This window comes from Camellia sinensis, unplaced genomic scaffold (assembly GCF_055761805.1).
Source record: "Camellia sinensis isolate YWXY unplaced genomic scaffold, ASM5576180v1 Unanchor1, whole genome shotgun sequence".
NCBI lineage: Eukaryota > Viridiplantae > Streptophyta > Magnoliopsida > Ericales > Theaceae > Camellia > Camellia sinensis.
The window spans coordinates 21,346,909-21,366,077 of record NW_028128987.1 but is presented as its reverse complement, the minus strand read 5'-3'; the positions used below and the strand labels follow the sequence as shown (position 1 = coordinate 21,366,077).

The following is a 19,169-nucleotide window of genomic DNA, read 5'->3' as shown; positions in this document are numbered from 1 at the left end:
AACGGTCATTGAGTTAAACACTAGCCTTACCTGCATACAACACCATGATATTTAGATGATTTATTCAATCTCACAAGCTAAGAACACAAGCAGAGAGATAAAAAAAAAGAAAAGAAAAGAAAAGAAAAGAAAAGGAAGTACATTTTAATAACACATGATAAAACAGGCACAGATTTTAACCTTCTCCCAATAAAAACATAAAAATAAAAAAAAAAGGAAAAAGAAAAAGACACAGCTTTTTAAGGTACTTCCCACATCCTAAAACAAACAGACCTAGTTAGGTTCTTCCTCAATCACCACACTGTGTTTCACAGCCATTGGAACATCAGTTGATTCTTTCTTCACAGCCATTGGAACATCAGTTGATTCTTTCTTCACAGCCATTGGAACATTAGTTGGTTCTTTCATCATAGCCATTGGAACGTCAGTTGGTTCTTTCTTCACGGCAGCCTCAGTTTTGACAACCATCTTTGGCTTCCTGCCTCTTTGTCCTTTAAAAGAAACTCCATGGTTGTGGCCTATGCCTGTCATCTTAAGGGACTGACCAGGAACAGAAGCCACTCCTTGAAGGCTGTCCTTGTATTTAGATTTCCGTTTTTTCAACCTTTCAGCTGCTTTTTCAGATTGGTAATGAGCCATCACATGAGCTGCATAACATTGGGTTGTGATAAACACTTCACCACATTTGACACATCTGTAAAAGGTTGGAGGTTTCAACTGACTGGTTTCATTAGGGAGGATCACTTGGACATTTGATTCAGGAAAGGGCACATGAAATGGTGAAGCAGCAACACCACCATGTGTTAGAACTCCCATTGGAGTTTGATGATGCACTTGATTGATGACAAAAGCAGGGTTGATGTTTTTAAAAATAGATATGGATTGGTTTTGGTTTGGGAAAGCAAAGGGATGGTTTGAAATAGAAACATGCTCTCTGGTTGAGATTGTCGTAATGACATGATCTCTAACAACCTCGGTGACTTGGAAATCACCATGAAAAAGCATCGGTGGGGCTTGCATCAGATGAATGCCAGTCACCCTGCTACTGGTGCTAACCCTGTTTGATGGACATATGGTTTTTTGATGAGTCACTGTCTGGTTCAGACCAAGTTGGCCTGAAATGGGCATTGGATGATGGTTCTGTTGGTAGCTCAAAGGTTGAATGGTGGGCTTATTATCAGCAACCATTTGATTTCTAATCAACCCATTGTTGGAACCACCAAAATCAGTATCTTCCATCAAAATGTGTCTGATATCGGCATCGCTGAGGTATTCATCAGAATGTAGCAACTTCTGCATTGCCATGGCTAAAAGAAATTCAAATGGGTTGAAGGAGAAAGAAAGAAACCTGGGTAATGCAAGAGGATGATGAATTGTGTTGAGTTGTGGTGTTGCAAACAGATTTATATAGAGGTTTTGAGTGGTCCATTAAGCCTTGTAATTGCTGTGCTAAAGCAAACTATTGAGTCTCTTCAAAAGGGGCAATTAATGCTTGATAAGAGTGAATCTCTCCAGCAATGCACAGAAAGTAAGAAACAGATGTGATATGGTCATCCATATTAAATGCTCTTAGTTTTGTATTATATTACACGAATTAATGACTTCATCTCTATGAGCAATGAATTAAATGTCTCGAGAGCACTATTCTGCTCAAGTTTATCATCACCGGATTCTTTGTTTCAAAATTTCTATCTCCATCTTCCGATTCACTTTTACGAAAATCTCGAGACACGGTTGCGCAGTTGGTATGCATTGGGACAAAAGGACAGAGAAATTGTGGGACAAAGAATTGAACTTCAACCCCATACTAACCCAATAATAATTTTGTGCCATTGAAAAAGATGTGGCTACTTACGGAAGATGTGGTTTGGCAGGATGGGTGTATTCTGTGAAAGAGGAGCAATGACTTTCACACCAAAGCAAGAGTAGATTATGAAAATTTTCGTTTTCTTTACTTCTTTCTTATCCATGTAATCTTCTCCTATTTATTAGTCATTTGACATGTTGGTAACTTATTATAATATTATCAGAGATTCTATTACAGTAATCGGAGGTGTTAGTTAATGTGCTCTTCATATCTATATATCTAAGAAGAGTGATTCTACTTACACCACTACATTACCTCTTTACACCCTCTATCTTATTACACCACTAAAAAAAAAAAAAATGTGATTTTCATTACACCTATTATATTACCAAAACTAATCCTAAAGTAAAACTCTTCAAAACCCTTTCATCTCTTTACACCAATAGTTTTTGGAGGGAAAATAAGGGAATAGAGAAAGACGCAACAAGGGGAAAGAGAAAAACGCAAGGAAGACAGTGAGTGGAGCCCACAGCGAAGTGCTTGTTCGGTCACATAGTGCTAAACAATTTACATTCCTCCGGTCAAAAATAGATTTCTCCAGCATTTTGTTGCTATACATTTACAGAGTCATTTTCTTTCAAACAATGATTTTTAAATTTGTGTTGGGCCTATTCGGTAATACAATGTTAATAAATTTGAATTAATCCAGTGCCATGTTACTAGACAAACTTTTTTTTTCCCAAGAATATGTTGCCGTTCGATTTGATGATAACAAGAAATTAATTCGGGGCCACTTGTGAAGTGCATGTTTGGTGATACGTTACTATACAAATTAAATTACTCTAGTGTCATATTGCCAAACTATAATAGATTTGTCTAGTTAGGTGTCGTTGTACGTTGAAAGATTTACTTTTTCCTTCAAGCATCTATAAAAAACATCCATAAATCAAACACGCATCCATAACATCATACATAAAAAGTATCCATAAAAATATTTATAAAAACATTAAGTGTACGAACATCCATAAAAGCATCTATAAAAACTGTCATTGTTTGCATCCATCAATCAAACATGGTATCACAATTTGTCTATATCGATAGTTTTGGTAATTACTACATTAGGCCTGACAAGTGCACGGAATTGATGTATGATTTCTCCCATCCATTAGCATGCGGGTGATGAAAATGAATCCAATTATTTGCTATCGGACGTACTGGATGACCAGGTTGTAGATAAACCTATAACAAAGACATCAATAAGTAGAATTACAAAATAAGACATGGTAATGATCTAAGTAGGCTCGGTAATTTATACCTGCACGAAATGGTTTCCATTTACAAATCCTATGCAGATAGCTCTTCGATCAGGTGTTGCAATCGGTGTTGATCCAAGTGGTAGAAACGTCAAACACTGTTACATGGATAAATGATAAAGAACGACTCAGTAGTATGATGCTATCAAATGGCCCATGTCGGGAATAGTCATCCAATGATTAGATTCTGGGCCAAATTCGAAGTAGGATAAGATAGAGGTAAGGTCATCAACCCTTTCTTGTGAACCAAATAGTTGCATGTAGTGCACTACATTCGAATGCAGCTCAAGTGCAAGTCTTTGTTTTCTGCCATTATCTCCCGCATCTGATGTCTTTATAACAATGACAAATTCAGTCTTCTTCCCAACGTCAGAAGCCTATTTAATTAATGCTTGTCGACTAGTAAAAATCTAAAGATAATAAATACATTTATACATCAAATTATTAATAAAACTCGATACAAATTAAAATAAGAAAAAATTGTATTCATAAAAAAACTTAACAAATCTCGTTTATAATGAAATTATGATTGGAGTTCACTAATATTTGCATTGTTGCAATGAGTAGACGCATAATCCTTTCAAGCAAAAAAAATAAACAATATAAAAAAATGAAACTAGAAATACACGGTAATGAGTAGTTGAACAAATTAACAAAATTTGGCCTTGGGTTACCAGAAATGTATCTTTTATTCGACAGTTGGTTACCAAACATATATTTTTTGTTTGGCAATATGATGTTGGACTATTTTATTTTGTTCGATTTCGAAACACTGTACAAAAGTCGAAGAACAGTCCAGAAAAACGAAACAAAAACCTACCAAACAAATAAAAAAACTCACCATTTCACTTTTTTGATGGTTCTTGATCATTGTTTCTTCATCCATTACTTTCTTTTATGATCAAAACACCATGATTCTCACTTTTTGAAAAGAGATGTATAAGAGAGAAGAAAAATTGAGAAAGGAAGAAGATGAGTAGGGATTGAAGATTAAGGGGTGTAAGGAGATAATAAAATATATTTAATTTTAATGTTTGTCTTTAAAGGTAATTTCACACATAGGTAAAATTGGAAAAAAAAAAAAAAAATCTCATATGAAGTGTGTAAAGAGATAAAATAGTGGTGTAAGTAGAATCACTCATCTCAGAATAGCTTTGGTTGAGAAGGCTCGTCTTTTGTTGCCTATTTTGTCCTTAGCTTCTTTTGAAATTTTCTATTTTGCCCTTTAGTATGGGTGGTGAATTAATTTGGGTGGTGAACTTTTGAAAATTATGTAAGAAATTTTGAATCATTGTAATTAGGCTAATAGTCCAAAATGAGAGATTTTTGTGAGTTTTTATTTTTATTTTTTAAAAGGGATGTTAGAGTGATTATTTATATCGTCGTTATACTTGCAACTTTTGACTATTGTATTTTTTATTTTTTGTATGACTAAATACCAGTCATTTAAAAAAAAATCCAAAATTACTTTAGAGAATCCGGACTCATAACTAAAACTCTTAAAAATACATATCCACAAAAAAATGTTTTAATCGTAACTTTTACCAACATTTTAACTATTCAAGTTTGGTTTGACAATTTTTACAAGTTTTAAAATTTGTTCAAATTTAGTTCATTTAACTTTTTTATATTTACCGAACAAAGTCAAATGAGCAATTTTATTGTTGGGTGAAGCACCAATAAATCCTAAATAGTGATCTTATGAACTATTCAGTCTTTCATTTTTTCTTATAGACCCAAAGGTCTTATTCTAGTGTGAATTACATAAAGGGCGACGTATAAATGCGTATGTTATGTGTTGAGGGTCAAATGTAGATTTTCTTATGATGTTGAAATTACTAAATGTAACATTCCAAAAAAAACTCCTTACGCTTTGTTTGATTGGGGATTTGAGAACGAATTTGGAAAGAAAAAGGGAAAAGATGTGTGAAACTAGGTGAAATGTAGGTATATTTTATTTACATTTTATCTACTCTTTCTATTTCCATTTCCATTTCCACATCTCTCCTCAAATCTTCCAACCAAACACATCATTAGTGTATTTTTTTTTTCCAAATCTAACACTTCAATGTAATACATTAAAAAATTCTTTAGTGTACTTTTCTCAAACATAACAACGCAACATTTTAAAAAAACTCCTTAGTATATTTTTTCTAAACTTAACAATTCAGTGTAATACACTAAAAAACTCCTTAGTGTACTTTTCTCAAACGTAATAATGTAACACTCAAATATAACACACTTAAAAACTCCTTAGTGTTCAATGTAACATTTCCTTTTTTAAATTTGTTTTTCTATGTGTCAAATAATTTCGTTTTTAACTCTAGTATGGTTGAATTTTTGACAAAATAAAAATTCACACAAATAAGATCAAACAACATATAAAATTGAAATATAAAAGCTGAATGTTAAAAATTAAATACTAAAAACTAAATGATAAATTTATTAAATTGAAAAGTTGGTTGTTAAAAAATCAAGTGTTGAATATAAGATCAAATTTAAAATTTATTATTTTGAAACAGTAATTTTTAATTTTTATATTGTAATTACAGTGGCAACAATGATAATAGTGATGAAGGTGGTGATGGTAGAAAGATAATGTAGTGAAGGTGAAAAAAAAAAACCAAAAACCAAAATCAACCACAAAACTTGTAACCTTGCCACAAAAAAAATGGGCAACTCACCCATGCCTTGCACGGCCCTACTTACTAGGAGTGTAAATTTGGTCACGAGCTCGTGGCCCACCCGAAATTGCCCACGACCCAGGTGGGTTAGGCCCCTGTTTGGCTTGTCCAGGCCCGGGCCTGAACCCAGCTCGGGACCTTGGGCTGTGTTTTTGAGCCTATCCCGTGGCTCGACCTGACTTGGCCCAAAACATTTCACTCCCACTAACCCGGCCCGAAAAGTTTTGCACCTTGTCGGCCCGGCCTTCCCACCCAACAACTCCCTGCACTATGCAACAGTAACAAATTGGAAAAAAAAAAAAATCAAACGATCATTTGGCCAGTAATTCCATAATGGCTAAATTTTTTTATTTTTTATTTTTTATTTTTTTATAGATTAAGCCCTCCCTCTCCCAACTCCTATAAATATCACCTCTCTCATTATATTTCTCACAAATAAATCTCTCTCTCAACTATCAATTCTCTCAATTAATTTTGAACTCTCATTCTTAAGTGTCAATTGCAATTGTGCAATAAGAAGCATTTATCATAAGCAACTAATTTTTATATCACATTTACCAGTCGGTAATATTAATTATTTGAATTAATATTTATTAGTTACTTATTTTTTACATTAATTATTTTTTAACATATATTAGTTGTTATTGTTTACTCATTATTTTAATTAATTGTTAGTTCATATATATTATTTTACTTGCATTACTATGGATCATAATATTCTTAATATTTATGTCGATATTGATGCATATACACAACAAGAATTTGTTAATTATCCTTCTATTAGGAAATTGTGATGTTTAAAAAAAACATAAATGACACAACACACAAAACAAAACGAACGAACAAGGACAATGAAAATTCACATCCTAAAGTTATCACTTATGCTAGAATTAGGAGAGAATGTCTCTTTATTAGCCGTCGTCGCCTAGCCACCACACTTTGTTCTTCACCAATCGTTGCAGCTCTCTCTCCCTTCTTTTAACCCCTCTCCAACACCCAACATAAAAAACATAAAAAAAAGAAAAAGAAATAACAAGGAGTAAAATATTTATAATTGAAACGTATATATAAAAATTATAAATAGAAGGTATATAAGATTTTAATGTTTAGAGATATTTCGGTGTGATTTTATATCATTTTGATGTAATTTTGTGTAATTAAAAAATAAATAAAGTTGAAATTTAATTCAACTTTGACTCGTTGAACAAACCAAGAGTATTTCAGCCTTTAATTTCCAAACGCCTTAAGATTGTTTAGACTAAGGCCGAATGTGACCATTTTTGCCAATTTTGATTCGCTTGGCAGGTCTATTCTATCAAACCTTGATTGATTAAACAAAGTTCAAATGAATAAAAAAATAATAATAAGTAAAAAAAAAAAAAAAAAATTATCTTCCACATCAATACCATCTCAACTCCTTCCATTCCCTAGCTCGCCATCATGATAAATAAAAAAAAAAGAAAAAAAAAAGAAAAAAAAAAAAGAGAATAGGGGGGCGTAAAAATAAAAATGCAAAATTAGGGATGAAGATATGTTTTGGCATTACTGAGGATGTAAAAGGAATCTTTTCAAATTTCAGTTTTCTTTTAATAATTAATGAAATAAAACAATAGTGTAAATATAAAGACCCATAAAAGAACTCAGAATTTGAATTAGGAAATACTAATTCCTAGATAGATACCAAATAATAAAAGGAAACAAATATTTACCTAAATAGGCAAAATTAATGCAAAATTTGAATACTAAAATGTTTGAAAAACCATTTCTAAATAGACTAGAATTAAGGGGTTGTTTGAGATGTTCTAAATAAGTGTACTTTTTGACTTTTGATGAAATATGAGTTGAGTTTGAAATGATGTGGTAGAGAGGTGATGTGACTTATATAAGATGATGTGATTTAAATAGGATAGTGACTTTTTGACTTTTTTTGAACATCCCAAACTTAGCCTAAAAATTGACATTTTCTAAAGTTATAACCAAAACAAAACTTTTTAAAAAGGAAAAATTGCTAATTCAAAGAATCAAAAACCCCACAGGAGCCTCACTAATGTCAACTAGACGATGTGTCATATCAAATAATAAACAAAAACTGATTTGAAGAAAAAAGAGGATATATCTAACGCTGCTCAAATTATTTTGACAAAAATATTAATTTTTATGTTGTGTTTGGTTGAGGGATTTGAGAAGGGATTTAAAAAAAGAAATGAAAAAAGTAAGTGAAATGTGAAAAAAATATACCTACATTTCACACAGTTTCACACACCTTCTCCCTTTCTCTTTCCAAATCCCTCCCAAATCCCTCAACCAAAAACACAGCATTAGTGTCTTCAATATCACAAAATAATTTGAAACCAAATATTGCCAAAACGTCCATCACTACCAACACTGAAATAAAAAAATTGGAAAGAATTTTGAAAACATCTGTGAATGGGCGTTTAGAAACCTAATTGTAAAATCTTGCAACTCCTAAAAAAACAAAAAAGACTCGTGAGAGAAAGGAAACAGAGACTTCCTCAAACGTCCAAAGGCATCACAGTCATACACTATTAAGGCCGTGTTTGTTTGGGTGGACATGAGCTTGGGATTGGACTAATAGTCCAATAAAATTATTAATTCGATATTTGGTTAAACAATTGAAGTACGGACTAATTATTTTAAACTTGACGATTAGTTAAGATAGGATACATAATCCAACGGATTCGTAGTCCTAGGATTATTAGTCATGGGAATGCTAATCCAGTCCGCCCAAACAAACATGGCCTAAGACTACATGTTCATTACATACCAAAGCCAAAAGAGGTTGCAGTTTAACTGGAAGATAAAGACACATACATACTAACTCCCTAGCTAACGTGAGAGAAAGGAAACAGAGATTTCCTCAAACGTCCAAACGCATACGTAGTCACAATCATACACTATTAAGACTCTGTTCATTACATACCAAAGCCAAAAGAGGTTGCAGTTTAACTGGATGATAAAGACACATACATACTAAGACTCCCTACCTAACATAGCAGCATAACTACTAACTACACACACCTCATCATCCTCATTGCATCAGAATCAATACTTGTTTTTATACCAAAATACACCTTTGGTGGTGGTATCGTCATCTGATTCCACGTAGAGACACTCTCTTGCCTCCCTCCACATCGCCTTGTAAAATGCAGTACCATCAAACTGGTAATACTCACCGAGAATAGGCTTAATCGCCTTTGTGGCCTCCATTGCATGGTAATGTGGCATTGTAGAGAAGAGGTGGTGAGCAACATGAGTATCTGTGATATTATGGAACACCTTGTTCAGCACTCCATAATCCCTATCCATGGTTGACAGAGCTCCCCTCAGCCAGTCCCATTCCGATGAGTCATAATGAGGCAGAGCAGGATGAGTGTGCTGCAGGAATGTGATCAAGACAAGGAACCCGTTCACAATCAGTAACGGAACCCCATAAACACAAACAAGCCAAGCCAGCCCCTTTGCGAAAGCAAGGCGACAGAGAACATAAACTATAGTGATGATACCAACATCAGAGATGTAAATCTGGAGCCTTTCCCGGTTGTTGTAGATCGGGCCATATGGGTCGTAGTGACATGCAAAACGATCATAAGGTCTCCCTGATACATTGAAGGCCAAGTACAAGGGCCAGCCAAGAGTGAGTGTGATCACAAGCGTGACAACACGACCCACTGGGTTGTTCAAGTATTTGGAATACCATGCGAGTTTGCATTTGGGTTTCGGGACAAAAACTTCATCATGCTCAAGGGAACTGGTGTTGGAGTGGTGACGGCGGTGACTGTATTTCCATGAGAAGTAGGGAACTAAAAGGGTGGAGTGAAGGATGAGACCAACCGTGTCATCGACCCATTGGTAATCACTGAATGCATGGTGACCACATTCATGAGCAATGACCCACACACCAGTGAGGACACAACCTTGAAGTGCCCAGTAGATGGGCCACACAAGATAACGGAAGTGCTGTGGAAGGAGGTGGATGTAAGAGGTGGTGACGTAGTAGAAAAGAAAGACGAGAGAGAAGTCATAAACAATGTAGGAGAATGAGCGGAGGAGAGAACGTTCAAAGCAGTGGGGTGGGATGGCTTTCTTGATTTCACCGAGAGTGAATGGTGGCTTTGAGTGAGGGGCCCTGTGGGGGGTAATCTGCTGTTCATGTTTGGTTGCTGGGAGAGGCATTCGTCCACCAGCACCCATTGTTGTTCAGCCAGTTGTGATCTGAAAAAGGTGAGAGATCATTTTCAAAGTGAAACAGTATGTTTATATATAGACCTACAACATGATAATAAATGCAGAATCTCACAATGCTCTGCCGAAAGATGACATTGCATTTTATAGAGAAAATGCATAATTAGTTGATAAAATTTCCAGTAACACAGAAGAAGAATAACTTAAGCGATGATTGAATATACTTTGCTCGTTATGACTTGATTGAAATATAAATGAAAAGGAACAGGAAATGCGACAGCTATTGTGGATTATGATTTTGCTGTAGTAAAAAGATGTTAGTCAAGAAACTCATTGCCGAAGAAAAATTAATTAGTCAATTTGCCTTTTCATACTAGAAAGGGCAATCATAATTTATCCATTTTCACATAGCACATTGGCAAGCCAACAGGGCTGATGGATTCTAGAAGAAATCTACTTGTAATTGAAAGAAAGGGCAATCAAAATAAGAAGTTACGAATTAACTGAAAGAAGAAATAAATTTAAAAGAAAAATAATTAAATAAGATATTCCAAATGATAAGCCTAAGGATGTACAAGCAGTAATCTCCAAATAACAATTATGTGTTTTGCTTTTTGTACTAAACCTCTGTTCGTCCAAAAATGCAAAATAAGACCCAATTAGACACAAAATCCACAACAACTTAAAGCATCTACATCCAATTAGACATCGAATTAATGATATCTGCATCTACATAAGTTTTCTGCAGTGTTAGAAATACCACAACTTTGAACTCATGTAAACTAACAAGTGCTTGGCCATATAAGAGATTCAGAACACATTTCATTAACACATCTAGATGCTGCTGACATAACTACATCTGCCGGTTTTTTATGCAAGAAGAGCCATGGGCTCACTCAATATGGAGGTGTGATGCTTCACACAAAAACAGATGAATATAGGTTATGAGGTTTAAAAATATCAGGGGACTGTCAATATTGCCAGGAGATATGGTGAGGCCAAAACACCATCAATTGCAAATAACTCAATATAATCCACTCGCAGATTCATGAAGGGAATCCTACATATGATAAGTCTTGACCCAATACATATTTGTCATGTAGGGCATATCTTACTTACAGTTAACAGCCATCAATCAAAAGTTTTTCTTGCTTCAAATTACACAAGTTCATGGCAGCTGAGCAAATGCCAAGACTTAATAGGTTGTGAATCAAAAGTCATTCTCTCTACTTTTTTGTTCTACCATTCTTATTTGGACAAAGCACATTCTACAGAGGGCTCAATTTCTTCCAAATTTATTACAATTTTGGGTTCAACCTTCTCCCAAATTTAGGAAGAAAAAGGAAAAGGAAAGAGTCACCAGTTCAATTTTATATATATTTTTATTTATATTTTTATTTTCATTTTTTGGTAAATCTGTAGGGAAAAGAAAGCTGGGATTCCTTATACAATTTTAAAGAAAGAAAAAGAATCATTAGACCCCCAACGGGATGTGAGATGGACAAGGTAGATTGCAACAAACTACCTAAATTCAAAATTCATTTATTAATCCCATCAATACAGAAAAAGAAAACATCATTTCCATTAAATTAAGGTTCAAAATAGGGTACCTTTTCCATGAAAAACTGAAAAGAAAATGCAGGATTCTACTTGTTAGTTTTATGTATAAAGAAAGAGAGAGAATTGTGTATATTGAATATGAGAGAAGAGAGAAGAGAGAGCAAATGAATAACTCTATATTTCTGTGTATTTCTGTGTATTTTTACAAAGAGATGTACACTCTCTTTATAGAGAGGAGAAGACAACATAGGATGTCAATTGAGGCACCGAAAGCATAAAGGAAGGGGACACTAATTATTAAAGCTAAACACTAACATATAATAATATACTAACACTACTATAGGAGTAATTGAGCAAATAAGAATTGTCTAGAAAAGAAGTTAACGTTGTGATTGTAGTACACGAAAGATTAAAAAAAAAAAAAATAGACATTTTGGTTTTGAATAGATATGACAAGGTCTCTCAGGGCAGTGTGCTATTTAAGGCGAGAGGCACATCAAGTTGCCAAAGTCTCTCGGGGCATAGGCGAGTGGCAAGGCATATGTATAGATATTGCATAGTTTTTTTTATAGATATGGCAAATTTTGTGTGTGTGTGTTATCTACCAAGTATTAACCAATTAAACATTGTATTTTTACATAAGATTATTTGTACCACATCAACAATTTCAAATGAAGTAAATTCAAATTAACTAATTAAAAGAATTTAAGAAATTATACAATAAAGAAATTAAGGAAAGTTTTATCAACCAAGTGTTAACCAATTAAACATTGTATTTTTACATAAGATTATTTGTACCACATCAACAATTTCAAATGAAGTCAATTCAAATTAAATAAGTAAAAGAATTTAAGCAATTATACAATAAAGAAATTAAGGAATTAATTGAGTAATTAAATATTTACACAAATTAAGTATATAAAATAACCAATTAAGCAAACTAAGTTATTTGACAATAAATACTTCAATTGTAAATTGTCGCTCTCTAGAGGACAAAAGTAAAAAAGCAAAACAACAAATGGCATGTAAGCCAAAATATAAGCATGTTTGGTAACATTTATATTTAAAATAATTTTTGTTTACATTTAAAATAATAAAAAAATAAAAAAATTTAGATTCCCTTTTCCGGAGTTGCAACTATCTATTGCAAAAAATTCTAAACTTACAAGTAAATACTCAATACCTAATTTTTTATTTTTTATTTTTTTCGTTTATATTTAGGAAAATTTTGAAAACTTTAAATAAAAACTCATTTGGTATCTATTTTCGTTTTCAAAAACTTGTGATCAGTATATAAAATCTATCAAATTTTTTGTAACAAAAAAGTTTGTTTATTTGTTTAGGAAAAAAAAAAAAAAAGTTTCCATTCCTTGTTGCACCACATCCAACCATCTCCACCTCAGGGTAACCATCATCTGTGACCTCCTCCGACAACCACCTATAGCCACCACCTCCTGTGACTGTTTCATAGGCATTCTTACTCTTGGTAATTTGATTCATAGGCACCTTTTTTGGTCAATTGGTGTTGCATGTATTAACAAAATGATGTCTTGGTTAATTTCATTGGGGAATGGCTAGGATTTTGCTTCCATGTGCGTCATGTAGTTGATTTTGGGTGAGACATATCATAGATTTTTTGAAAAGGTTAAGGAGCCCCTTCTTAAACTTAAAAGAGTAAAATTATTGTACAATTTGTAGAGTTGGTGTCAGGTGTTTAGCCCTCATTGGACCTATTTTTCGATTTCATTTTCTTGTGAGTAAAGGATGATTTATAAGTTGCCTTGGTGTAGTTTTTTCATATGAGGTAATTACACTATACCCATGTGGTTTGTCCCAAAAGGTTCAAAAGTGAATACATAACTCCCATGTGGTTTGGATTGAAGTGCAAAATGGATGGCAAACCATAAGTTACAATGACACTCTGGGGTTTATGTGCTGGGTTGAATAGGCAAGAGTTTGTCTCCCAAAAGTTGGGGAGCTTCTATTTACACTACAAATTCAACTCTTTGTGCCGACTTTCTTATTTCATCAGCTGAAAAAATATATACATAATCTTCATCCTTAATTTCACGCCTCTTTACATTCACCCTCCTTCTCTTTCCTTCCCTCTCTCTTGTCCAGTTCTTCCACCACTACAAATGAGGATGACAACGAGTTGAGGAAGGATCTAGGAGATGTTTGGGGTGGTGGTGGAGTGGAACATGATTTTTTTTGGGATTTTATTTTTTTTCCGTGTTCAAGTTTTGTTTGGTGAACCAGAGTTGAATGGAGTTTCATCTCTATTTTTTCCAAATAGCACAAAATATATCAAAATGATAGAAAATCACACCAAAACATATCTTAAACACCAAAATCTTGTATTAAATTTGCTTACAATTATCAAATCTATGTTTTAACTATAATTTTTCTATATATATATATATATATATTTTCTTTCTAGTTGTTTGTTGTCAATTTTTTTATAATGTTCTTATGGTGGAGGTGTTGAGAGTTGCGGAAAGGTGGAGAGAGTGATAGAAAGGGGAGAGGGTGGCAGTGGATGTTGGAGAGGAGAAGGGATGGTGGCTGAGTGGTGGGTTGGTGGAGAAGAATAGTAGTGGTGGTTTAAAGAGGTAAGAAAGAGGATGAGGTGCAAAGATAAGTTCTAATAACATTTTTTAAATGTTTTTAATCCGTAAAGGTAATTTTACAAAGATGTAATATTGTAATAAATTTTTTTTAAAATGAGAGGTGTGATGAGTTAAATTCATGGTGTAAACAGAAGCACCCCAAAAGTTGGCCCAAAATTCATGTGTAAAATCACTTTTTGTATTTTTTAATTTACACACGAGCAATGATTGAGACTCTCACCCCCACAAGACCCTCAAAAGACCCCCATAAATTTGGACCACTTGTGATGTGGACCCCACACATATATGAGTGGGCCCCACACATACATTAAGGGCCATGATTACTTTGGGGTGTGGGGGTCATCCCAAAAGGAGTCCTAAACATTTTCCTTTACACACATCTAGTGTTTGAGTGAGAAAGTGAGAAGATAGGGAAAGAGCACAGGTGGGTCTAGTTTTGATAGAGAAAGTGAGAGAATGAGAGAGAAATTGTGATTCATACAAAAGAAATTTTGAGAGAAGAAAAAGGGGGCAATTAAGACTTTTCCCCAAAGCTATTAAAATAATTCTGGACTTTGCAGTTAGGAAAATTCTATTTGTATACCATACAAAACTCTCACTACACACGTGTTCTGATATAAACTTTCGAGCAAATGTTAAATGTTCGGATTTAAAGTTATGAACAAAAATAAATTGTTCAAATATACATTTTATTCAATTATTTATATCCGAACAGTATTTGGGGTGTGTATTGAGTGTTTATATGGTGTGCAAATAGAATTACCCCTGCAGTTTTGTCAAAACCATATGGTGGTTATGTTTTTAGGCCAAATCAGGGGATAGAATGTAATTCCCTTATTTGATCTTGTACAGCATCCACCTTTATCGCCCATTCAAATATTCTTATGTTTACTTATAATAAAAAAAAATTAGAAATTAAAAAAAATCTTAATTCTAATTCCGATTATGACGATAATCGCACGGTGATGACTATAATGCTGGGAAGCATTTTTTATTTTATTTTTTTAAAAATAAATTTGATGGTGTTTCGTTCTTCTTCTTTTTTTCTTTTTTTTGAAAAGTGATGTTCCTTTTTTGGAAAGTGATGTTTCTTTTCTTCATCAACATAGTTTGCATAAAGCAACATTTTAGTGGGAAGAGCATTTCAGGTATTAAAAAAAAAAAAAAAATGAAGGAAAAATACCCGAAAAAGGTAATTCACACTAATTTGTGGAAAACAATATTCCACATAACCCAGACAAAAAAATCAATGGAAAAAAAGAAAAAGAAAAAGAAAAAAAAAACCGCGTGAGGAAGCAAAAGCAAAAACTGTTCCAGTAAACCAAAAACAACCGGTCCACCAAACAATCATTTGAAGGACCCACATGCGATGCATGGAAATTTCACAAACGATTTATAGAGAGAGATCCTTATCTATACCGATATCTAAGACAAGAGACATATACACAAATATGCTTTGAAAATTGAAATCAATGGCATTGTAACAGAAATATTAAAGCTGTGTGTTCGGTTAGGGATTTGAAAAGGAATTTAAAAAGGTAAAACGATGCGTAAAATCACGTAAGTATATTTTGTTTTCTTTTTGTTTCTAAATCTCTTAATCAAATTCCCTAATAAACACAGTCTAAAATATCACGAGTATTTTTGAGAAAAACATGACATTGGTTCACAGATCCATCCATAGAATCACAATGAAGATTAATTTCAATGGCTGAAACAAATCAATAAAAATAACATTATATATATATATATATATATGAAAATCCTGATAATCAAAGAAGGGCAGAATATGGGGAAGAAAAGTACCAGGAATGAAGATTGAAGCGAGCCTCTCTCTCTCTCTCTCTCTCTCTCTCTCCTAGCCTGAAAGCACTTGAGAGAAGAGCTTTTTCTTCTCTCTTCTCTGTTATGTGTATGTGTTTCTGAGCTTCTCGTTGGCATTCTTGACAAGAAGCCCTGTCATGTATTTAAGAGCGGTCGGTCTCTGTCTCTGTCTCTGTCTCTGTCTCTCTCTGGGCTCTCTAAACACCTCTCGGTCTTAGGTGGGGTCACCACAGGTCTCCGCACCATGCACGCTTAAACGTAACCATCACCATCGTCTGACACGCGGAGCCTTAGGATTAAATGAAATTAAGCAGTCAAGTCGTTTAGGGCTGAGCAAGGAATCCGTAAAATCCGTAATCCGATCCAGTCCAGTTCAATCCGATAGGTTTGGATTGATTTTTTGAATATGTGGTTCCGTTCCGGATTGAAAAATTAAAAATTCGTAGTACACGGATTGGTTCCGGATTCAACCCCACGGTTCCGGATTGGAACCGATCCGGACTATATACAAATAGTATATATTTTTATTATATATCCTCCCCATAGTATCTTCTCTTATTTTATATAAAATCTAAACTCAAACCTAAAACCGTTTAATATATTTTTTTATTACTTTTGTTTGTTAGTTTTTAGTTTTAATTTGTAATGGTGTAAATACTTATGGTGAAACCAGTTTTCTTATGGTTGTTTAAATTCTAGCACAGTATGTCACTATTATAGAAATAGATGTTGCTATTGTGGAACTAATATAGCGCTATGTTTATATTTTTATGAAATTAAAGTGTTATATATATTTTTTTGTTATTTAATTATGTGAATCCGTGGTCCTAAACCGATTCAATCCATATTTAAATGGATTGGTTCCATGATTTAAACGGATTGGATTGGTTCCAATTTTTCAGGAACCGTAGATAACGGATTGGTCCTGATTTTATCCCAATCCGGTCCAATCCGAACCATGCTCACCCCTAAAGTCGTTTGACAGTTCCAATCAATTTCTAGAGCACATGAATTTGGTGTCAGTGTTTTACACGGGATCATGATTGAATTGAAATGACGATAATAGGCTTTTTGCTTTTTGCTTTGCATGAGATGCGAATGTAGTGATGTTTTAGAAAGTTGGTAGAAAAATTAATTTTTTGACTTTATAATAGTGTTTTTTGGCAAAAAATTAGGTTGTTTTGGATAAAAAAAAATTGACTCTTTTAGCTAAGAAAGTTTAAAAGCTAAAAAATTGACTTCTTATCATTATTTTCAAAAGATCCAGTAGTGTTGATGACGACATGAGGGATAAGGCATGGATTATTTTAATAATTTTTAAAATTTTTTTTAATTAAAATATGAGTTTAAAAAAATTAATATGTTTGAAATAATTTTTTAATTTTTATGAAAAGATGTACAAAAAATAGTAATTTTTTTTTTGACTTTTTGATATCAATTATTAATTTTTTATTTTTTAAAAATGATTTTTTAATTTTTAAATTAAAATATTAAGTTGTCAAACGAGACCTAAATATGAGGGATAGAGGGAGAGAGAGAGAGAGAGCCAAAAGCAAATAAATACACAGAAGAGAGGATTTTAATAATAAATTCTATTGGCGTTGGCTTCTGTCCAGTTCTTAATCGGACTGGACCGTGCTGTTAGGTCCATAGGGGCCTACTACAGGTCCCGTTTTGATAATCTGAACCGTTTAATGTGTAGAACTCGTCGAGTATTATAAGCCTGTATAAAATCACGTTAATCGGATATCGGTAGCTATGTGATCAAATTAGATTTTTGTTAACTGTTAATTTATTCACCGTCTATTTTTTTTTATACAAAACTGATTTGATCACATAGCTACCGATATCCGATTAATGTGATTTTTTATAGGCTTATAGTACTCGACGAGTTCTACACATTGAACGGTTCAGATTATCAAAATGGGACCCGTGGTGGGCCTCCACAGGCCCAACAGCACGGTCTAGTCCGATTAAGGACTGGACAGAAACCAAGCCCAATTCTATTTTACTCTTGGCTAGGGCTTGCCTCCATTTGAACTGAAGGGTGTAGTCGGGCTCATTGGGCTCATTTTTGGATCATTTTTTGATAATTTGAACTGTTCACATTTTAAAATTTATTGAGTACATTATCTCTATAAACAATTACATCGATCGAATAACGGATAATATGACCTTATTTGGTTTGGCTTTAGGAAAAAGATTTTGGAGAAAATTTTTAAAAATTTTGTTTGGTTTGTAATTTTTCTCAAAAAGTTTTCAAAATCACTCTCTCCTACACATCAATCAATCATTTTTTCTCTCTCCTCTCTCATTTTCAATCACTTTTTTTTCTCACATACATTTACTCAATTACAACAAAATATCAAATCATTTCAAACTTCCAAACTTCAAAACTATTTTCAAAATATACAACCAAACAAATTACAAAAATTTCTAAACTCTCTTTCCAAAATATTTTTTGAAAACTTATCTCCTAAAGTCAAACCAAATAAGGCCTATGTGTTCAGATCATTTTTTTATGAACCATTAATTTTTTGACCGTCTATTTTTTCCTAGACAAAAGTGATCCGAATATATAGTATCCGTTATCCAATCGACGTGATTTTTTTACAAGAATAACATACTCAATAAATCCTAAAATGTGAACGGTTTTGATTATCGAAAAGGGGTCCAAAAATAGGCCGAATTGGATCGGATTATCCTAGGACTGGAGACAGTCCAGACCCTCTACTCTTACTATTACTATTTAATTCTATCAAGTTTAGTATGAACAATTAAATTTTATTTATTATAAAATGTTTTTAAAAGGTTCATTCTTTTATAATGATATATCTTATTTTAATTTTACTTCACATTTAATATCAACAATTTCATAAAATATTTTTAATGTAAGTAAAATTTGTGGGGGCCGAATAATGGGGGTCGTAAATAGGCTGAGTATATGAACTTGGGGAACTGGGATGTATGTATACTATTCGGCTTCATCCCACATCCAAATCATACCCTATTCAGTCAAATAGCCAAATAGGGCAAGAGCCAAGTAAAAAGCAATTTGCTACAAAGGAAGTCGAATAACGAACAAAAAGTGGGCCTAATCCCGAGGCCCAAGAGAGAAAGGATATAAATAGAAGAATATTAGCCAGTA

The 19,169-nt window shown here is 33.4% G+C and overlaps 1 protein-coding gene across 1 annotated transcript; it reads right to left on the bottom strand.

The window, feature by feature from the left end:
• Positions 1-8,563: 8,563 nt before the first annotated feature.
• LOC114267865 (delta(12)-fatty-acid desaturase FAD2) lies at positions 8,564-16,246 on the bottom strand. Its single transcript, XM_028208934.2, has 2 exons — positions 16,004-16,246; positions 8,564-10,037 (listed from the first exon to the last, which is right to left on the bottom strand). Exon 2 carries the CDS (start codon positions 10,014-10,016, stop codon positions 8,868-8,870), a length of 1,149 nt encoding a protein of 382 aa, XP_028064735.2. The 5' UTR covers positions 10,017-10,037; positions 16,004-16,246; the 3' UTR covers positions 8,564-8,867.
• Positions 16,247-19,169: the final 2,923 nt, after the last annotated feature.

What these genes read in the sequence shown, in the direction of transcription:
- LOC114267865 (XM_028208934.2), bottom strand. Translation starts at nt 10,016, where the DNA reads ATGGGTGCTGGTGGACGAATGCCTCTCCCAGCAACCAAACATGAACAG.